Source organism: Myxine glutinosa, chromosome 6 (assembly GCF_964187855.1).
Source record: "Myxine glutinosa chromosome 6, kmMyxGlut1.1, whole genome shotgun sequence".
NCBI lineage: Eukaryota > Metazoa > Chordata > Myxini > Myxiniformes > Myxinidae > Myxine > Myxine glutinosa.
In genome coordinates, this window is record NC_136266.1 from 55,600,451 (window position 1) to 55,622,718 (window position 22,268).

Genomic DNA, 22,268 nt, shown 5'->3' on the forward strand with positions numbered 1-22,268 from the left:
TCATCTTTGTCTAATTCTTCCATCATGAGCGCGAGTAATACATGTTTGGCCGCCATCTTGCTTCTGCTTCTGCCTGTTCACATGGAGTTATAAATAGAATCTGGAGAGCCAATGAAGCCTCTCTTTTGAAGCAGCCGGAAGTAATGAGACGGCCATCTTGGAGGGCCGATTGTCAGCTGCTTCAAACTTTTTGACACAGACAGCTCTGCATAAGCCTCACGCTGAAAATATGCCTCAATGTGCTGCATTTGGTTGCACAAATGCCACAGGGAAGAGCTCCAATGTATCATTTCATGGGTAAGTGGAATAATGTTGTGCACAACAGATTATTGTACAACAGAAACACGAGAAAGGTCAGCATGTGTGTTCGTCTTTTTGTCACTGGGGAAGTTAGTGATTGTTTTGCAACGAACTTTTCCTGCCGTGTCCTCCGTCTGACACGTATTTTATGATTATTTATGTATTATAATTGATAAATTAGATTACTAAAACAGTGTCTTATTTACGACATGTCGTCAGGGGAAAAGGTTAGGGATACTCTTAACTAAGTTAGGTGAGGGGGTTGAGCAATAAAGTTTTGCTGATGGGTGGGGGAGAAAAAGTTTGCCCTTGGTACATGGGGTGGAGGGTTTCACGAAACTTTTACGCTGACCTACTTCCGATTCACCGCCCCACCCACTACATAATTCATGAACACTCCCTTCTCGTTTTAGCAGCACTGAAATCGGAGAACTTAGCACAGTGAAATGTTGCTGTTACGTACATTGTAGAGCGATTTACATGTACATGATTTACATGTACATGTACAGATTTACATGATTTACATATACATGGTTGTAGGAGTTGCGGATAACGAGAGGGCGAGACACTTCGTCGCTTGATCAAAGCTCCTTTATTCCAACAGCTTTATATTTATTCCAACAGCTTTATTCCACATGGTCATCTCTGATCGCTTAGAGCATGAACTCTCCTCTCTACAGTTACTTATTTATCAACGTCAGACACATTTGGGAAAACCTCGAGATTCTTCTATTGTCGTATGCACCAACATTAAAACAAAATATTAGGTGTTTGTGGGGGGCCCCAAATTGTGGGGGCCCTGTATGAACGTACCATTCGTATCATTGTTAATCGGGCACTGGCTTTGGCTAATTGGCAGTGTCACAGTATTTTTTGTGTACATATGTGTACTCACTCACCCTCACCACCGACATGGCTCACTCACCCCTCACCACCAACACGGCTCTCACCCCTCACCACCGACACGGCTCGCTGACTCCCTCACCACCGACACGGCTCGCTGACTCCCTCACCACCGACACGGCTCACTCACCCCTCACCACGGCTCACTGACTCCCTCACCACCGACACGGCTCGCTGACTCCCTCACCCCCGACACGGCTCACTCACCCCTCACCACCAACACGGCTCACTCACCCCTCACCACCAACACCAACACGGCTCACTCACCCCTCACCACCAACACGGCTCACTCACCCCTCACCACCAACACGGCTCTCACCCCTCACCACGGCTCACGGACTCCCTCACAACCGACATGGCTCACGGACTCCCTCACCACCGACACGGCTCACTCACCCCTCACCACCAACACGGCTCACTCACCCCTCACCACCAACACGGCTCACTCACCCCTCACCACCAACACGGCTCACTCACCCCTCACCACCAACACGGCTCTCACCCCTCACCACGGCTCACTGACTCCCTCACAACCGACATGGCTCACTCACTCCCTCACCACCGACACGGCTCACTCACTCCCTCACCACCGACACGGCTCACTGACTCCCTCACCACCGACACGGCTCTCTGACTCCCTCACCACCGACACGGCTCACTCACCCCTCACCACCGACACGGGTTACCCCCTCTCTCACCACTGACACTGGGCACCCCCGCTCTCGCCACCGACACGGCCCACTCATTCACCACTGACACGGCTCACCCCTCACTCACATTATTACGTACATTACTTACATTGCTACGTACAATTTTAAATTTTACTTCATCTGTCGAGTCTATTACTAGTATTAGTCACCGATGGGCGCAATGGTTTATTGACAAAACATTCGGCCCGCCAATATGGCCGCCGCTCGGCTTCACGGCTGCTAATGCTGCGCCGCATCTCATTGGCTCTCCAGGTTCTATATATACCTCCGTGGGTAGAGGCCGTTGCTCCCACGAAAACGCCATGATAAGCTATTTATATACGTTGACTCGCTGGAAAAACCCCTTGGGGAGGTGGGATATTATTGGTATTAATATTGTTTTGTAGTAACATTAATATTACGCTATTATCGTTAGTTTTGTTATTCGAAGCGGCCTTGGAAAAACGCCACGATAAAGCTAACTTAATATTGCTATACACCTCAACACATAACCCATTGATGGCAATGGTGGGGAAAACCCCCTTGGGGAGGGGGGCAAATGAATGCGCTACAACCGTCATTATGTAACCCTTGGTCATCCTGTCAAGTTTGGTTGAGATTGGATAAGTAACGACAGAATGTATTGGCGTCAAAATTTCATCAGACAGACAGAAATGGCGTATTTTAGTATGACTGTGAGTGCAATGACTGTGTACAGGTGCTTGGTATGGCGGTCGTGTGTCGATGTACTTTGTAACGACAACGATAATGGTTATACCTTCTTAAATGGTGACCTTAAATTGGTGTGCAAGAGATTTGGGCAGTGTAAATTGGCACACCAAGACTATTCTTCACATATACTGTAGGATTTTAATGTGCACAACCATATATAGACAGGACAGCCGGCTTCACCTCTTTAACATTGGAAGACAAGCTCTTCGAGGAGCTGCAGAACAAATTCAGAACCAGAGAGCTGAGAGTTGATTTATGAATAAAGTTATCACCAGGAACCATCTTTCTTAGATTCCGAGATCTAATGGTATCAGGAACATGTATGTATATGCACAATTCAATTGTGTCCAAGATGTACAATCTACGGGAAGTGCAGGTCATCTCATTTAACAGATCATTGCGACGTGAGTTATCAGCTTTCTCTGATGGCTACCCATGGTACCGGTACCGCAAAACCAGTTAGCAAATCTGGATTGGACTCCAACACCAAACTCCAATTAGACTTTCTACTTGGCAGCCTCATGATCTACCCAGTAGCATGGGATGCATCTTCGCACAGTCTCCACACCTTGGCACAGAGATCAATTGTCTGCAAAATACATTTGTGTAATCCTAGTGTAAGCAGAATTTGCTTTTGTAGTGAAAACAAAGATGAAGAATGGCTCATGTGTTTGGTTTATTAAAGACAATTCAGGATATTTGAGGAAGTGTAAATATGGGGGAAAAAACAAAACTTGTTGAACCCTTGTGAAAACCAAACACACATACATGTAAACACACACACACACCTATACATACATGTAAACACACACACACACACACACACACACACACACACACACACACACACACACACACACACACACACACACACTACTTAGATGTAAACACATACACCTTACTTACATGTAAATACGCACACACACACACCGATACTTGCATGAAAAACACACACCTATACTTACATGTAAACACACACCTATACTTACATGTAAACACACATGTAAACACACACACACACACACACACACACACACACACACACGCACACACACACACACCTTACTTACATGTAAACACGCACTCTTTAATTACATGTAAACACACACACAAACACACACCTATACTTACATGAAACACACACACACACCTATACTTACATGTAAACACACACACACCTATACTTATATGTAAACACACACACAACTATACTTGCATGTAAACACACACACAACTATACTTGCATGTAAACACACACACACAACTATACTTGCATGTAAACACACACACACAACTATACTTGAATGTAAACACACACAAACACACACCTATACTTACATGTAAACACACACACACACACCTATACTTACATGTAAACACACACACACACCTATACTTACATGTAAACACACACACACACAACTATACTTGCATGTAAACACACACAAACACACACCTATAGTTACATGTAAACACACACACACACCTATAGTTACATGTAAACACATACACACAACTATACTTGAATGTAAACACACACACACACAACTATACTTGAATGTAAACACACACACACAACTATACTTGCATGTAAACACACACACACAACTATACTTGCATGTAAACACACACACACAACTATACTTGCATGTAAACACACACAAACACACACCTATACTTACATGTAAACACACACACACACACACACACACACACACACACACACACACACACACACACACCTATACTTACATGTAAACACACACACACAACTATACTTGCATGTACACACACACACACACACACACACACACACACACACACACACACACACACACACACACACACACACACACACAGTATCAGAAGTTGTATATCATGATAGAAATCAGAAAATCCATGTAAAACTCTCATCATTGTGCAATCATTTAGAAACATTACTCTAAACATGCTTTATTTACACATTTCTATCAAAACAAAATTCTCAAATGACATTTGATTATTGAGGGTATCAAGTTTGACTGTAAACTGTCATTTTAGTGCTGTATGAGCCAACCACAGAATTTAATGAAAGTGGTACATTAAGCCGGCTGTTTTATATGCTTGCACCTGTTTAAGACCTTTTTTGACTATAATAATTGGCATTCGAGCCGGTACCATCGCTGCATTATATAACTCCTCAGCTTTGGTTTGCAAATTTAAGAGCTCTCTAGTCATCTGTGACCATTCAATAAATATGATTTGAACATATGACATCTGAGTGACACTGAAACCAATACTGTATTGTCAGGGCTCAGGAGCTGCAACTACGTAATCACTAAGTCTCTTCGATCCGAGTCCACCACATGCCACATTCTGTAGGAGAGCTGGTTCAAAACTACTGGAAGTGGTTTGTAAACCTGAAATGGTTCACTCGATTCTGGGTGATCACAAAATTGCACATATGGATTCACATTTTCGATCTACGAGGGTCATCCCAAATATTTTGGCACCTAGCTCGTAGCTCTTTAAGCAACATGTCTGGGTGATCGCAAAATTTCAGATGTGCCGTCTCATCATTTACCGATACTTCTGGTAAATATCAAGTTGATCGATATTTGTTTCATTTCAGGAAAGTTACAGAAAATAAGACATCCAAAACCCAAGAAAAATGACCCTTAACTCCTCCGAAAGATTGTAGGAAAACAAAACAATTAATTAAGATTAAGGTATGACTTTTTGCATCCACTAAAGACGCTACCATGGTTACGTACATTGCGTTAAGGCCACTTTGGGAGGAAGATTTGCGTTCACACAAAGTTTCTTAATGTGGTATTATGTGTCCATTATGTAGGTGTGAAAGCAGAAATTTTGGGATTACCCTTGAAATTAGTCAGGTGCACATCACCCGGTTCTAGACAATACGATACGGTTCTAGACAATACGATCCGGTTCGAGACAATACGATACGGTTCTAGACAATACGATACGGTTCTAGACAATACGATACGGTTCGAGACAATACGATACGGTTCGAGACAATACGATACGGTTCTAGACAATACGATACGGTTCTAGACAATACGATACGGTTCTAGACAATACGATACGGTTCTAGACAATACGATACGGTTCTAGACAATACGATACGGTCCGAGACAATACGATACGGTTCGAGACAATACGATACGGTTCGAGACAATACGATACGGTTCGAGACAATACGATACGGTTCGAGACAATACGATACGGTTCGAGACAATACGATACGGTTCTAGACAATACGATACGGTTCTAGACAATACGATACGGTTCTAGACAATACGATACGGTTCGAGACAATACGATACGGTTCTAGACAATACGATACGGTTCTAGACAATACGATACGGTTCGAGACAATACGATACGGTTCTAGACAATACGATACGGTTCTAGACAATACGATACGACAAAAACAGTCAGAATGCAGTTTTATGGCCTGACCTTGATACTGCGCATATACAGGCCTTGGGGTACAAGAGGGTCCTCCTATGCCTGAAATGTCACAGATTTTGAAGATAAAGCAAAGGGCTGTATCAACAGTAATCTTTTTTTTCTTTTTTTTTACATCATTTACCGAAAGAAGCAGGGGCATGCTGGCAAGAGAGGATCATTGTAAACATAATGCCGGATCCTCAAGAAAGGACATAATGCTTATCACACGACAATGCATGAAATTAAATGCTGAGTGAGGATTTGAAATGTACAGATAAAGTATACCTCTGTAAAAAATACGCAAAGCTTCAAGGAAGTGTCGAGTGAAAACACTTGATTTTTTTTTTCTCCTGCGTAAGGCCTAGCAGAAGAACACCAAAGCCCAAATGGCATATGTGAGAATGTTGGAAAAAAAAATAAAAAAAGGAACCAACAATAACCACATGGATCTGGAGCTGCAAGCTGATTGGCTGCACATGCATTTCCGAGTGATTACTCAGAAGAGGCAGATAAGGTCTTGAGTACAAATTATTCACAATCGTGAATATTGGGGGAGAGTGGGGCAAGATAAACAAGCACATTAAAATCGACAAAATGAAAAATGTAAAAAATTAAGTAAATACAATGATGTATTACCATATAGGGTTCCAAAGCGGTGCCGCGAGGATGCGCAAGTAATTAGGGAATTAAATGTATTTTGGTCAATTTTTTTGAAGATACCGTGCACAACAACAATCTAGAAATCACATCCAAGGAATTCCACCCTCAGAGTGATGCGACGATGCCATGCTTCAGGCAGAAGGCGGACATAACGAGCGATGAATGGGGGATTGAACATGTTGCGGACGTGGCTGTTGTTGTCGAAATTTCCCTTGAAAAGCTGTAAACAGAGAATTGTGCAGATATTACAACAACATGGTATCAAGGGTGTCCGTATAAAAAAATGTGATGTAAAAAGGAATTGGAGTGCCTTTCTTTATGCACCATTAAATATGAACACTCTGCATTGTATTGTTGATAAAAATACATATACAGATGAAAATTGTTGGTATCTTGTTATAATTTTGGTACCCAATGATTGAAGAGATTAAAAAAAAAATGCACATCCATGGCCAGGCCCTCTCCCCGTTGGTATTTTTGTGAATATAAGATTGTTCTTCACGATTCTGTTTAAATATTGTCGCGCGGCCACCTTTGATTAATATCAGGCGGTCACGGATGCCGATCGTGAAGGCCTTAGCCCCCGAGGCGAAAACTCAATGGCGGATTCCAAAAACCAACAGCTACACCAAAGTGCATGGGATGGAGGGGAGCGGCGAGACCCCTGCAGCCTTACCTGTTAAAATCAACCACACGGAAACTGCGTTCAGGTATATGTACAGAAAATAATATGAGGGTGTAGCGGCTACCGCTGGGTTTTCACAATCGCCTTGCACCTATCAAGGATGCTGAGCGATCACCATGCCGGGCTCGTCCAGGACGCCCGGGCAGGCCCGCGCTTAACTTGCCAGGCCTCGGTCGGGACGCCCGGGCATGCCCGGGCAGGCTCGCCCTCAACTTGCCAGGCCGCAGCCAGGACGCTCGGCCACGCCCCCTCTCGCCTTTCCTGGGCAAACGCTCCGGGATAATGTGTGTATATATATTGCTGCCCGATAAACGGGCTTTTCAGAGTACCTGAGTGTTTTGTTTGAATAAAGCAACTCGGACGAATTCCAGCTTTTTGTCGCGTCCATTCTTCCGATCGACGTGGGAGCCCGAGCTCCTTCAAGGGTTTATGAAAGCAAAAAGGCAAGGACAGGAAAAGCACGAGCCGGTAATGAATATCCTAATCGGGACGTCCCCACACGACAGACCTCAAACACAGACGAGGGAAAGGAATACCAAAGGAAATGTCTCGTCATGCAATTGTGAATGCGCAACTCGGTCTTATCTGTCCGTCGTCTTCAATCTCCGTTGCCCACATGCGGCTCCTTTCGTCCAGCGGCATGCCTCGTTCCAAGCTCCAAAGCACCGAGCACCAAGCACCGAGCACCACGAGGCCGCCCCTCGCGCACGGTCGACAAGCCAACTCGGATCTCACCGGGACTGCTAACTCAAACCGTGAACTGCGAACCGAGCTGGTCAACTGCTCGCAACTGCCAGGGCCGGGATCTCTGTCCGAACCGCTTGCCAACTGCTCTGGCTGGGAAAACTTCCGCGCTCCTCAACTCGGGCAACTCTCTCACTCACTACCAAGTTTCTCTCCGTCCTTCCAACTTGCTTCTCCTTCCAGACAAACTCGACCAACTCTCATGCTCTCCCTCTCGAACCAACTGCTCTCAAGACTCACTCATCTCTCTCTCTCTCGAACCAACTACCAAAATGGCGTTCGGCGCTCGCTAATATCTGCTGGCCAGTGACGTCAGCCTTGGCGCGCTGCCAACCAATCAGTCCCTTCCACCGAACCTCCCAGCTTCGCTCAAGCCCATGCCCACCACGCCTCCCAACCTCGCTCCCTACTCCGTGGTCATAGCGCGTGCTATTCGAGGTGAATAGGCCTGCCAGAAGTGTGGGTGGCAGCGGCCATTATCGGCAGTGTCCCGGCCTGGCTTCCTTTTGCCGGTTTTCTTCCAGAGTCTCGTCAGGGAAAGAAATTACTTAGTGTTGCGCTAAGGACCTGTCGGAATGTCTATGTTGGTCTGCAGTGCCAAAAGGGACAAAGGTTTGGCTAACCAGGTGAGGACACACAGGGGCGCTAATCTTTAATCCCCAACTCTACTTAACACACGAACCTCCTGGTAGGTTCACAAGTATACTCCTTACCGACAAAACGCCTACACATGAACGTATTACAGGGTAGATTCCTTACCACGACAGATGAAGCATGCTACCTATTCAGATCTATCTGCTCTACATATCACTACCCCACTAGACATAACAATATGTTTAAACTTTCCCCTGCAGTGTTTTATTCAGTGGTAAATTACAACACACTGTTTTTCTTCCTATTTAAAAGGCTCTTTTCAATTTCCTCTTCAACTCATTCCATTTCAAAAAAAAATAATCAATCTCTTATAATTCTTCCTCACGACATGCTCTAAATTCATATTCATTCCACCCCTCCTCCATCGTTCTTAAATGGATCGCTAACTTGAAAATCACAATAAACCCAATTTGTTATAAATGTTCGTCTTTCATTAATCATCCACTTTCTAAACTCCCGCCTTGCCCCTCCCCTCCAAATCTCCCCCCTTGCCCCTCCCCTCCTAAACTCCCCCCTCACCCCTCCCCTTCAAATCAACCCCCCTACCATCCCTCTCCAATTCTCCCCCCTCCCCCTCCTCCCCACTTCGTCTCCCTTCAATCTCATACCTCCACCTCCCCCAACCTTCTACTTTTCCTCTGCCCCTCCCCCCTCAAACAACCCCTCACTGTGCCTCATCCCATCACCATCAAACCTTTCATCCTCCTCATCCTTCCCTTTCCTGTAATTCTTCTGTAATCTCTGACACACGATCAACAGCTCTACCTACCTCCCCCTCTCATCCTTCATCTGACCTTACCTCTCCCCTTCTCTGTCCTGCACCCGATGCTCCCCCTCTCTCCTCATTAACGGTATGGACCTCAAACATCTGGGGCCTTCGCTCAAACTAGACTTATCTCTCCATACAGGTTGCTTCTGACAATCCAGACTTGATCTGCTTAACAGAAACTTTCCTCCTTCAAGATGTCTCCGATTCCTTAATATCTCTTCCTGGTTACTCCCTCGTCCGGTATGATAGACCTGAGCCTCGTCCTGGTGGTGGGGTTGCTATCTTTACCAAAAACTCTTCCTCACTCTCCTTGCACTGCCCTCTCTCCAACCCACCCCCACGAGTACCTCTGGCTATGGCTTCCTCTCCCCTCCCACCTTTTGTTCATGTGTTCTGTACCGTCCTCCAAACAGTGATGACTCCATTTACATTTCGCTGTCTGACAACATGGACCAAATTCTATCAACTCATCCAAACTCTCTCTTCCTCATATGTGGCGACTTCAACTGCCATCATGCCAGCTGGCTGGGTGTGGGTTCCTCTCTCACCAACCATGGCACCTCAGCAAAGGACTTCTGCGACTCATTGGGACTGACACAATCTGTCATTTTTCCGACCCGGATCTCAGTCAATGGAGTATCTTCTCTTCTAGACTTGGTTATGACAAACTTCCCTGCAAATATCTGCTGCTCTTCTTCTGCTCCAATCGGTTCTTCTGATCATGTGCTTGTTAAAGTGGACATCTCTCTGGCCATTCTCAGAGAGCCTCCTCAGCGCCGACGAGTCTGACATTTCACTCAGGCTGACTGGCACGGTATGCAAGCAGCCATCAATCATCTGGACTAGTCTCCCATCTCTACTGCCTCTGACATCAATTCTTCCTGGGAATTCTTCCAAAGCAAACTGCTCTCTCTCATGCACAGATTTATCCCATCTCGTCTTCAGTTGTCTTACCCTTCCTCCCATCCATGGTACACTGAATCTTGTGGTGAGGGAGTTGCCCTGAAACAACTTGCCTTTGCTCTTGGAAGGCAAATCCAACTGAAGGCAATCTCAGTTCCTTCCACCAAGCTCGGAACAAGTGTGTCTCTACCCTCAGGAGTGCCAGGAAGCACTATCTCTCCACTCAAGAATGAACTCTCAAACCTGTCTCATTCCTCCAAATCCTGGTGGCGTCTGGTCAAATCCGTTTCTGGTGTTTGTTCCCCCTCCATCCCCTCCCTTACCTCAAATGGCTATACAGTTGACACCGCACGTCACAAAGCCGAATGCCTCAACTCTGTGTTTGCCTCAAAATCTTGTGTCCCAAACCCATCTCTCTCTGTTACCACCTTACCCAGTCGAACCCAACTGCTCCTGGACTCTGTGTCCTTCTCTCTTGACAAGGTGGAGAAGTTTCTGTCAATCCTCGACGATGATTCTGCAACTGGACCAGACGGCATTAGCCCACGTGTCCTAAAATCCTGCTCTTTCGCTCTATCTCACCCTCTCACTGTTCTTTTCACCCTCTCTTTTGCTCAAGGTCATCTGCCAGTATTTTGGAAATCAGCAAACATCACCGCTTTGCACAAAAAGGTACAAAAACAGATCATTGCAACTACAGACCAATCAGCTTGCTCCAAATTATCAAAGTCATGGAATCCATCATTGCTTCGGATATCAAAACCTTCCTCTTCTCCAATGGCTTGATCTCCGATCATCAATTTGGATTCAGATCAGGTCATTCTACTCTGGATATGTTGCTTCTGCTGTCTCAACAATGGATGGAGGTCCTCAATGCCAAACAGGAAATTTGAGCCGTCTCCCTTGACATATCACGTGCCTTCGATACGGTCTGGCGCCTAGCTCTGCTCACCAAACTCTCCTCCTATGGTATCCATGGAAATCTCCATGCATGGCTTGCGGACTTCCTCTCTAGTCGGTCAACGTGTGGCCCTGAATGGATTTCTCTCATCTCCCCTTCCTGTTCTGGCTGGAGTTCCCCAAGGTAGTGTTCTGGGCCCTGTGCTTTTTCTGGTCTTCATCAATGATCTCTCCGACTCTCTGAAAAAACCTCTCTATCTCTTTGCTGATGACTCCACTCTCTGCCGCTCCATTCCTCATCCCTCAGATCGGCAGTCTGCAGCCTCCTCACTCTCTGCAGACCTGGACAAAATCACAGACTGGTCAAACAAGTGGAACATGTCTTTCAATCCTGACAAATCTCAAACTCTTACTATGTCTCTCCGAAAAGACCGACTGGAAAACCCTCCCATCCACTTTCTCAACAATCCTCTCCAAGAAGTTCTGTCGCTCAAGCTTTTGGGTCTCACTATCTGCCATGATCTTTCTTGGGAAAACCACATTTCCAAGCTGGCCTCCAAACCCAGTCGCCGACTGGGCATCCTCTGTCATGCGAAGTCCTTCCTTGGCACACCTGAGCTCCTCATCACATACAAGGCTTTCATCCGCAGCTCAATGGAATACTGTTCCCCCCTCTGGGCCGGTGCTCCTGCCTCACACCTAGCTCGGCTTCACGCTGTTGAAACCAAAGCTTTCAGAATCATTGGAATCTCCTGCGATGTAGCTAACTCTGAGGGCCTTTCACTCACTCACCGCAGGCAGGTGGTCTTTCTGTCTTCTACCGACTCCTCTCCGGCCTTGCTCCCCCAGCTCTCTCTGTGCTCTGTCCCCCAAATATTCGTACAGGTCGCACAAGATCTGCCAGCAACCCTCTTATGGTTAAACTGCCAAAATCTAGGCTCTCTGCTCACCTTCACTCTTTCATTCCCCTTTTCTCCCACCTCTGGAACAAACTCCCCCACTCCCTTCAATCCCACTCCTCCCTCCAGGTCTTTAAAACAGCTGTTCACCACCATCTCTTATCTTCCCCCATCCAAACCCTTGATCTTTTCTACCCCCGCTAATTCACCCCAGATACACTTTTTTGAAATTCCAACTTCTTTCCTGGAAGTCCTTGCAGTGTCCATATGTTTTATACCTCTCCCAGCTCCCCCCAAGCCCTCTCCCTCCCACATTTCTCTCGATGTCCCTGCTCTCAAATGTTGTGTTCGTGTCCTTCCCCCTCTCTCCCCATTTTGTCTACCGCTCCCCTTATTTTGTGTTTTATGTGTCGGTTTGACTTTTTGTGTGATTAATGTTAGCTCTTTCACGAGCCTTGATCTTGTATACAAAAAAAAACAAACAAAAAAAAAAACACCCGGCGCTCAGAAACAAACACCCGTCTCTAAGAAACAAACACCCGTCTCTAAGAAACAAACACCCGGCTCTAAGAAACAAACACCCGGCTCTAAGAAACAAACACCCGGCTCTAAGAAACAAACACCCGGCTCTAAGAAACAAACACCCGGCTCTAAGAAACAAACACCCGGCTCTAAGAAACAAACACCCGGCTCTAAGAAACAAACACCCGGCTCTAAGAAACAAACACCCGGCTCTAAGAAACAAACACCCGGCTCTAAGAAACAAACACCCGGCTCTAAGAAACAAACACCCGGCTCTAAGAAACAAACACCCGGCTCTAAGAAACAAACACCCGGCTCTAAGAAACAAACACCCGGCTCTAAGAAACAAACACCCGGCTCTAAGAAACAAACACCCGGCTCTAAGAAACAAACACCCGGCTCTAAGAAACAAACACCCGGCTCTAAGAAACAAACACCCGGCTCTAAGAAACAAACACCCGGCTCTAAGAAACAAACACCCGGCTCTAAGAAACAAACACCCGGCTCTAAGAAACAAACACCCGGCTCTAAGAAACAAACACCCGGCTCTAAGAAACAAACACCCGGCTCTAAGAAACAAACACCCGGCTCTAAGAAACAAACACCCGGCTCTAAGAAACAAACACCCGGCTCTAAGAAACAAACACCCGGCTCTAAGAAACAAACACCCGGCGCTCAGAAACAAACACCCGGCTCTAAAAACAAACACCCGGCTCTAAGAAACAAACACCCGTCTCTAAGAAACAAACACCCGTCTCTAAGAAACAAACACCCGGCTCTAAGAAACAAACACCCGGCTCTAAGAAACAAACACCCGGCTCTAGGAAACAAACACCCGGCTCTAGGAAACAAACACCCGGCTCTAAGAAACAAACACCCGGCTCTAAGAAGCAAACACCCGGCTCTAAGAAGCAAACACCCGGCTCTAAGAAACAAACACCCGGCTCTAAGAAGCAAACACCCGGCTCTAAGAAGCAAACACCCGGCTCTAAGAAACAAACACCCGGCTCTAAGAAACAAACACCCGGCTCTAAGAAACAAACACCCGGCTCTAAGAAACAAACACCCGGCTCTAAGAAACAAACACCCGGCTCTAAGAAACAAACACCCGGCTCTAAGAAACAAACACCCGGCTCTAAGAAACAAACACCCGGCTCTAAGAAACAAACACCCGGCTCTAAGAAACAAACACCCGGCTCTAAGAAACAAACACCCGGCTCTAAGAAACAAACACCCGGCTCTAAGAAACAAACACCCGGCTCTAAGAAACAAACACCCGGCTCTAAGAAACAAACACCCGGCTCTAAGAAACAAACACCCGGCTCTAAGAAACAAACACCCGGCTCTAAGAAACAAACACCCGGCTCTAAGAAACAAACACCCGGCTCTAAGAAACAAACACCCGGCTCTAAGAAACAAACACCCGGCTCTAAGAAACAAACACCCGGCTCTAAGAAACAAACACCCGGCTCTAAGAAACAAACACCCGGCTCTAAGAAACAAACACCCGGCTCTAAGAAACAAACACCCGGCTCTAAGAAACAAACACCCGGCTCTAAGAAACAAACACCCGGCTCTAAGAAACAAACACCCGGCTCTAAGAAACAAACACCCGGCTCTAAGAAACAAACACCCGGCTCTAAGAAACAAACACCCGGCTCTAAGAAACAAACACCCGGCTCTAAGAAACAAACACCCGGCTCTAAGAAACAAACACCCGGCTCTAAGAAACAAACACCCGGCTCTAAGAAACAAACACCCGGCTCTAAGAAACAAACACCCGGCTCTAAGAAACAAACACCCGGCTCTAAGAAACAAACACCCGGCTCTAAGAAACAAACACCCGGCTCTAAGAAACAAACACCCGGCTCTAAGAAACAAACACCCGGCTCTAAGAAACAAACACCCGGCTCTAAGAAACAAACACCCGGCTCTAAGAAACAAACACCCGGCTCTAAGAAACAAACACCCGGCTCTAAGAAACAAACACCCGGCTCTAAGAAACAAACACCCGGCTCTAAGAAACAAACACCCGGCTCTAAGAAACAAACACCCGGCTCTAAGAAACAAACACCCGGCTCTAAGAAACAAACACCCGGCTCTAAGAAACAAACACCCGGCTCTAAGAAACAAACACCCGGCTCTAAGAAACAAACACCCGGCTCTAAGAAACAAACACCCGGCTCTAAGAAACAAACACCCGGCTCTAAGAAACAAACACCCGGCTCTAAGAAACAAACACCCGGCTCTAAGAAACAAACACCCGGCTCTAAGAAACAAACACCCGGCTCTAAGAAACAAACACCCGGCTCTAAGAAACAAACACCCGGCTCTAAGAAACAAACACCCGGCTCTAAGAAACAAACACCCGGCTCTAAGAAACAAACACCCGGCTCTAAGAAACAAACACCCGGCTCTAAGAAACAAACACCCGGCTCTAAGAAACACCCGGCTCTCATAAACCTCGTGCTGAAAAACCTCTCTCATAATCCAAGCTCTCATAACCTCGCTTTGTCAAATCCCCTACATATTAGAGGCATGAGAAGATGTTATAATTCTTCAAGCTACTCTACTGTTATTTTGTTTTACGTAAAATAATGTACTTAGTGCTACCTAAAATGCAGGTACCTTAGGTCGCTTGGTGTCATCATCTGAATGTAGCATCCAATTAGAGCCATCGTCACTATAGGAAACCCTGAATGCACGTACAAACTGGGCTTTTCCAAAATCTCGCGCGCCCTGTATCAACACACCCGTCACTTTCCGTGGCTTCAGGAGGTCCACCTGGGAGAGGGTGAAAGTAAACTCTGTTAGTCTCTGAATTCTGCAGCTGAAATATTTGACTTTCCAAGCTTGTCTCTTTTGACCAAACCTCGAAGTTCACTGTAATTTTGTTTCCTCCACTCTGAGGGCCCCAAATTTATGGTGACGATAACGGGAGGAAACTTTCAATAGACCTGATCAACTAAACCTGGTCACCAATACAGAAGGATTTTGATCCTGATACATCCTGATTAGGGAAATAGTCTCTGAGATAATTTTATTTCATTGAAGTATCATCTTGTATTAGAGATAGAAATTTGGCTTGGGCAACAAACCTGCAGCCACTGATGACGATTGTTATGTCCAGCGACCCAAGCGTTAACACGGCCATGTTTGTCAAGTCGAGCAAGGCTCGGCTTCCACGTCCAGCAGTGCAGGCCATACGAGAGGCGTGAGCTCGATGCTGTGATCTGTCCATCCAAAATCTTCCTGCTCTTCATTCCCAATGGTTCTGAACAGCCTTATTGATGTTCATTGCAAGATGTAAGAAAGGGAAGAAGTGGAAATAATAAGTGAGATAAGAGAAGCTCAGAGAGTTGGGGAGGAAGCAAGAGCAGAGGGACATGTACAAGAAGCGAGTTCTAAGAATTTTGCCATTTTTGTTTTGGTAATTATGTATGTGGGCCTTAACAGTCAACATACCAGTCAGTTCACAGCCGAGTAGCTCTAGACGTAGTGAGCAGCGTTTACGACAGGTCTGGGGAAACACTCGGATGTACGATGCCTTGATGGCTGGTTGTAGAAGATTCCGCTGGGGAGAGTTGTTGTCCTTATTAGCCAAAAATACCTGTTTGGGGCCAAATGACCACACAAATGCTTAGCTGATTAAAGTCATTTTTTTCTTCTTATATTACATTGACAACTGCAAAAGCATTTCCTATGTAATAGGTAGATTGCATTGAACCCGGAGTAATATTACTATTTCAACACTAACTAGAACAGCACTCGGTAGAACGCAAACCTCCGCCAGGCTGAACAGTGTACGTTTTGTATCACCGTGATAATCTGGATCTGGATCCAGACCTGGATCTGGATCTGGATCTACATTCAAATGTAAGGTGTGCACAGAGGGAGCTGCAGTTGGAGGAAATGTTGAGTTGGATCTTGGAGACGGCGTGAAGCTGGAAGGTGTGAAAACATTTTGCTACCTCGGAGACATGCTGAATGGAGAAGGTGGATCAGACTCGGCAACGGTTGCTCGAGTGAGATGTGCATGGAAGACGTTTCGGGAACTGAGTGGCGTGCTGATGATGAGGGGAGTGTCGTTGAAGCTGAAGGGAAAGGTGTATGCTGCATGTGTGAGAAGTGTTATGATTTATGGGAGCGAGACATGGGTAATGAACGTAGAGCAGCAACGAAGGTTGGAAAGGGTGGAAATGCGAATGGTTCGACGGATGTGCGGAGTATCGTTGAGAGAGAGGAAGACAAATGATGAATTGCGAAAGATGATGGGAATAGAGCCTGTGATTGATGCTGTGAAGAGGCACAGGTTGAGATGGTTTGGTCATGTGTTGCGGAAGGATGAAAGTGACGGAAATGAATGTAGAAGGAAGTAGAAGACGGGGAAGACCGAGAAAGACTTGGCTAAAGATGGTGGAAAAAGAAATGCGGGCAAGGGGGTTAACAAGGAGAGATGCAGAAAATAGGGCAAAATGGAGAAGATCGTCATGGGGACCGCAAGGCTAACCCCCGCTCTAGCAGGGAAAATGGGCTTTTAAAATGCATGTTGTTGTGTTGTTGTTGATCCAGACCAGAGCCAAAATCTAAACGGCTTGTTCTTGTCACCTACTCAACCCATCCACCAAGTTTCGTCCAAATCCATCCATAACCTATTGAGATATTCTGCTCACAGACAAACAAACATAACCTCTGTCAACCCTCGGTGGCAGAGATAATATGCTGGGTCTTTGTAGAATCAATGAAAACGATGTTCACAATTAGGTAAGGGGTACATCCAAGGACTAACCAAACCTCATGAAGAACACACATTTATTCCATAAGAAAAATAAACAACAAAAATTGGGAGAAACTTCGATGTGTTCTGCTGTGATTTAGTATTTTTGAGTCACAAACCTTATCTTTGCCGGTCTTGGAATCATTGCAAAAGGTCCACTCCTTGCCATCATTGCTGTGTGCCAGTGTGAAAGTGTGCACATATTGGTGCCTTCCAAAATGCTTTGCACCCTGAGTCACGATGCCAGACAGTCGCATTCTTCTGACAAGGTTAACCTGCAGTATATGTTGGCCACAAATGAACAGTTTGATGGAAGTCAAGTGATAAAAGCTCCTTTCACACTAATAACTGACGATGGAGCCTTAGAAATGCACCAATCAGTGATTTCCCGATATCCATGTACTCCGCATCTCCAAGTGCATACCTCCATAACCCAATATATATGTAAACCTGACTCCAACCACTGACTCACTGACTGACTTGACTGATATTAATTTTTCGGTTCCTTCCGGTGTTGTAGAAAGGTGGAATTTGGCATGCCGAAGGATGTCGAATCCGGTACACCGGGAAACATCACAGAACCGTCGGAAAGGGTCCGTAAATGAAAAAGTATGTAAACTAGAACGGCACTCAGTAGAGAGCATACCTCCGCCAGGTGAACAGTTTACGTTTTGTATCCCAGAGTAGACCAGAAAAATCACAATACAGAATCACATTTAATCAAAATCATTCGTCCACAACTTTTTGAAATATCCTGCTTTGTATCGTTTTTGGCCCTATCTCCCAATGGTGAAGAATCACTTAAAAATTCTAGTAGCCGGATCCGAATCCGGATCTTTACCAAAATCTATCATTTTGTCCTTGTCACATACGCTACCTCTCTGTCAAATTTCGGCCGAATCCGTCCACAACTTTTTGATATATCTTGTTCACAAACAAACGGACAGACAAACGGACAGACAGGGGTGAAAACATAACCTCCATTCACCTTTGGTGGTGGAGGTAAAAACCACAAACGCATCCATTAAAAAACACAATCGATATCTAATATTTGGAAATTGTAATTTATATAAATGTAAACTGTGAAATAAACATGACAATAAAGTCCGTAAAGGAAAAGAAGAAAAAGCGTCTGTAAATGAAAATTTACATAAAAACCGTAAATGCATCAGTAAAAAAAAAAAAAAAAAAAAAAACTTAATCGACATCTAGCATTTCAAAATTGTAATTTCTATAACTGTAAACTCAAACGAAAACCTCAATGAAAATTTACATAAAAACTGTAAATGCATCCGTTTTAAAAAAACCTTAATCGACATCTAGCATTTCAAAATTGTAATTTCTATAACTGTAAACTCAAACGAAAACCTCAATGAAAATTTACATAAAAACTGTAAATGCATCTGTTAAAAAAACCCAACAAAAAACCTCAATTTATATCGAACAGCAGGTCGGTGATGCTTGCCTATAATCATAAATCTTCTATTTATTATGTACCGACATATGAAGCACGGTTTGTTATTGCTTATAATGTGCAAGCATTCCACTGGTAACCCAATATACTTCATCCTTTGGTATGGTTTATTTGACCAAGGTGCAACTCAAGAAAGATTAATGAAGAAAACATAGAATCTGCTACGGCTACATGATTGCAGAGGGACACACCTGGACTAAAAGAAGACATTAATTAGCATGCCATATCCGATGGATTCATATAGAGTTGGAAGAAGGATGTGGGAGGTCAAACCTGAATCCAGGGCATGTAGTCCCAGTCATCGGGAGTCCAGGCGTTTACCATGCCCCGATTGTTGAGGCGTCCATTGTGTGGAAACCATTTCTGCAGTCCAAATATGGCGGAGTGGAACGAAGAAGCTCTTAACTGGTTGTTGCGAATCAGACCACTCTCCAAGCCCAGCGGTGATGAGCAACCTGTGGTTGATTACGTGCAGGCAATTTGCTTCGCAAATATGTTTAGATATTAATCATGTAAACCCAGGACCTTTGGGGTTTTGTTAAAGAGTGGAAGTTGATGTGTTTTGCCGTCATCTTTATCAACAATAATCAGTTTATCCCTTATCTTGATAAGCTTGAGCCTGCAATAATGACAGAATCAATGTTTGATGCTTATTGAATAATGGATTAGTAATCCACAATTCTGCCACCGACTCAACATGCGGTCAAATTCCAACACAAAGGATTGCGTTATTAGCCCAAGAGAAGGTCTAGAAGAAATTCAAATGCAAGTGCTAGAGGTAAATCAATCATTCAACAACAAAAAAAAAGTATATATATATATATATATATATATATATATATATATATATATATATATATATATATATATATATATATATATGTGTGTATATATATGTGTACATATAAAACTGAGAAATAGCAGAAACTCCACAATACGAGCAGGGTGCCTCATTTGCATTAAATAAATAATCGGAAGAAATTAAATAAGTAGCGGACGTAGCTTTAAGACGGTCGATCTTTAATTTTCGACCAACAGGTAACTTCTTAGGCTTCTTCTTAGTCGACCAGAACGGCAGGCATGCATATAAGCCAGGTATGTATGATGTTATATGAATCACAATTGTATTATTCATAAGTAATTATTAGAAGGAAACCAATTCTGCAGTTCGAGGACTGGCCAAAAGTTCCCCATCACCTCCGATATGGACTGTGAATCTAAATGGGTGATATACCTAATCACTTGTCAAAAGTGCACCAAACAATATGTTGGAAAAACTGAGAACACACTCGACACACGCTTTAATAACACACGGCCAGAGACCAGTAACTTTCACACCAATCAGGACAAATCTCTACCTTACACAAGACATTTTAACCAACCGGATCATTCTTTAGACGATATTCAAATCTCTGCCATCGGATCAATTACAAATCGATCACACACCACGTGAGACGTGAGTCTTCTGGACAACACAAACTTTGGACAAAATTCCCTCATGACATAAATTTTGACGACGGATGTCCCAACTCATTCAATCAACCTCAACTCATCCAACTCATTCACCATAACTCATTCAATTCATTTTTCATAAACATCCCTTTTACATTTATATATGTCGTTACCAAATGTAAGCAGTGTATTTATATAAATATAAACAGTATATGAATATGTGCTTATATATGTACACGTGTACAAACTGACGTAAACTGTAACTGGAAATTGCAGCTTATTTTCGTTGAACTCGAGGAAGGTGGGAAAGCGTGAATGATACTCTTCTTTTTGTATGTATTTTATTCATATGTCAACATCATGTATACCTGTCTTATATGCATGCCTGCTGTTCTTGTAGACTAAGAAGAAGACATGTTGAAAATTAAAGATCACCCGTCTTGAAGCTACATCTGCTACTTATTTAATTATATATGCGTATATATACACGCATATATAATATATATTACACTTGAAATATATATTACACTATATATATAGGTATATATTACACTTGAAAAAGTAAGTACACCCCATGTAAAGTTTTGACCTTTTCAACATATTTCAACATACAGCTATTTGATCTTCATTTCAACCATATTGATAGATAAAGGTGATATAATATAACAAATATCATGAAACATTTGCATTTTGTAGTCCATTGTATAATTTAAATAAACATAAATGCAAATTTCGCACGTGGAAAAAGTAAGTACACCCTTGGCTCTAATAGGTGGTATTGCCCCCTTTGGCAGAAACAACCTCAAGTAGGCGTTTCTTATAACTGTCTACCAGTCTCTGACATCGACTGGGAGAAATTTTTGCCCACTCCTCCATGCAGAATTCTTTCAGCTGTGCAATATTTGAGGGGTTTCTTGCCTGCACAGCTCGTTTCAAATCCCCCCACAACATCTCGATGGGATTTAGATCCGGGCTTTGACTTGGCCATTCCAGAACCCTCCATTTCTTTCTTTTCAGCCATTCCTTGGTGGATTTACTGGTATGTTTAGGGTCATTGTCATGTTGCAAGGTCCACCTTCGGTTGAGCTTCAACTTTCTGACAGATGGCCTCACATTATCCTCAAGCACCCTCTGGTACCATGAAGAATTCAAAGTAGATTATATGATGGTGAGCTGCCCAGGCCCTGATGCAGCAAAGCTGCCCCAAACCATAATATTTCCACCACCATGCTTTACAGTTGGTATCAGGTTCTTGTGGTCAAATGCTGTCTTTGGTTTTTGCCAAACATGTCTTCTGGTACTGTGGCCAAATAGCTCTACCTTTGACATCTGTCCAGAGAACATTGTTCCAGAAGTGCTTGTCTTTGCCGAGGTGTTCATTGGCAAACTTTAATCTTGTCCTGATGTTCTTTCTGGACAGCAAAGGTTTCCTCCTGGCACACCTCCCATGTAGATCAAATTTGTTCAGCCTCTTTCTAATGGTAGACTCGTGCACTTTGACATCAACAGTGGCAAGAGCTACCTGTAGGTCCCGTGATGACATTCTGGGGTTCTTAGAGACTTCTTTCAGCATCTTGCGGTCTGCCCTCGGGTTGAACTTGCTGGGGCGGCCTGGCCTGAACAAGTTGGCAATTGTTCGAAATCTTCTCCACTTGTAGATGATCTTCCGGACAGTTGAATGATTGATTTCAAATTGTTTGGAGATGTTTTTAAATCCCTTCCCAGACTCGGGGGCATCTATAACCTTCT

The 22,268-nt window shown here is 44.3% G+C and overlaps 1 protein-coding gene across 5 annotated transcripts in view; it reads right to left on the reverse strand.

Annotated features, from left to right (window-relative positions):
• Positions 1 to 3,287: 3,287 nt before the first annotated feature.
• Positions 3,288 to 22,268, reverse strand: part of EDIL3 (EGF like and discoidin domains 3) — a 55,819-nt gene continuing 36,838 nt past the window's right edge. The window contains exons 6-13 of one of the 5 annotated variants that reach the window (XM_078779857.1): positions 19,341 to 19,522; positions 17,713 to 17,868; positions 16,282 to 16,426; positions 15,915 to 16,099; positions 15,445 to 15,600; positions 4,357 to 6,960; positions 3,656 to 4,014; positions 3,288 to 3,603 (exon numbers count right to left, since the gene is read on the reverse strand). In XM_078779857.1, coding sequence (XP_078635983.1) covers positions 6,817 to 6,960; positions 15,445 to 15,600; positions 15,915 to 16,099; positions 16,282 to 16,426; positions 17,713 to 17,868; positions 19,341 to 19,522 — 968 coding nt within the window. In that variant the 3' untranslated portion in view covers positions 3,288 to 3,603; positions 3,656 to 4,014; positions 4,357 to 6,816. Of the gene's footprint in view, positions 3,604 to 3,655; positions 6,961 to 15,444; positions 15,601 to 15,914; positions 16,100 to 16,281; positions 16,427 to 17,712; positions 17,869 to 19,340; positions 19,523 to 22,268 lie in introns of all 5 variants that reach the window. The other 4 variants (XM_078779856.1, XM_078779858.1, XM_078779855.1 and 1 more) reach the window with 4 other exon arrangements.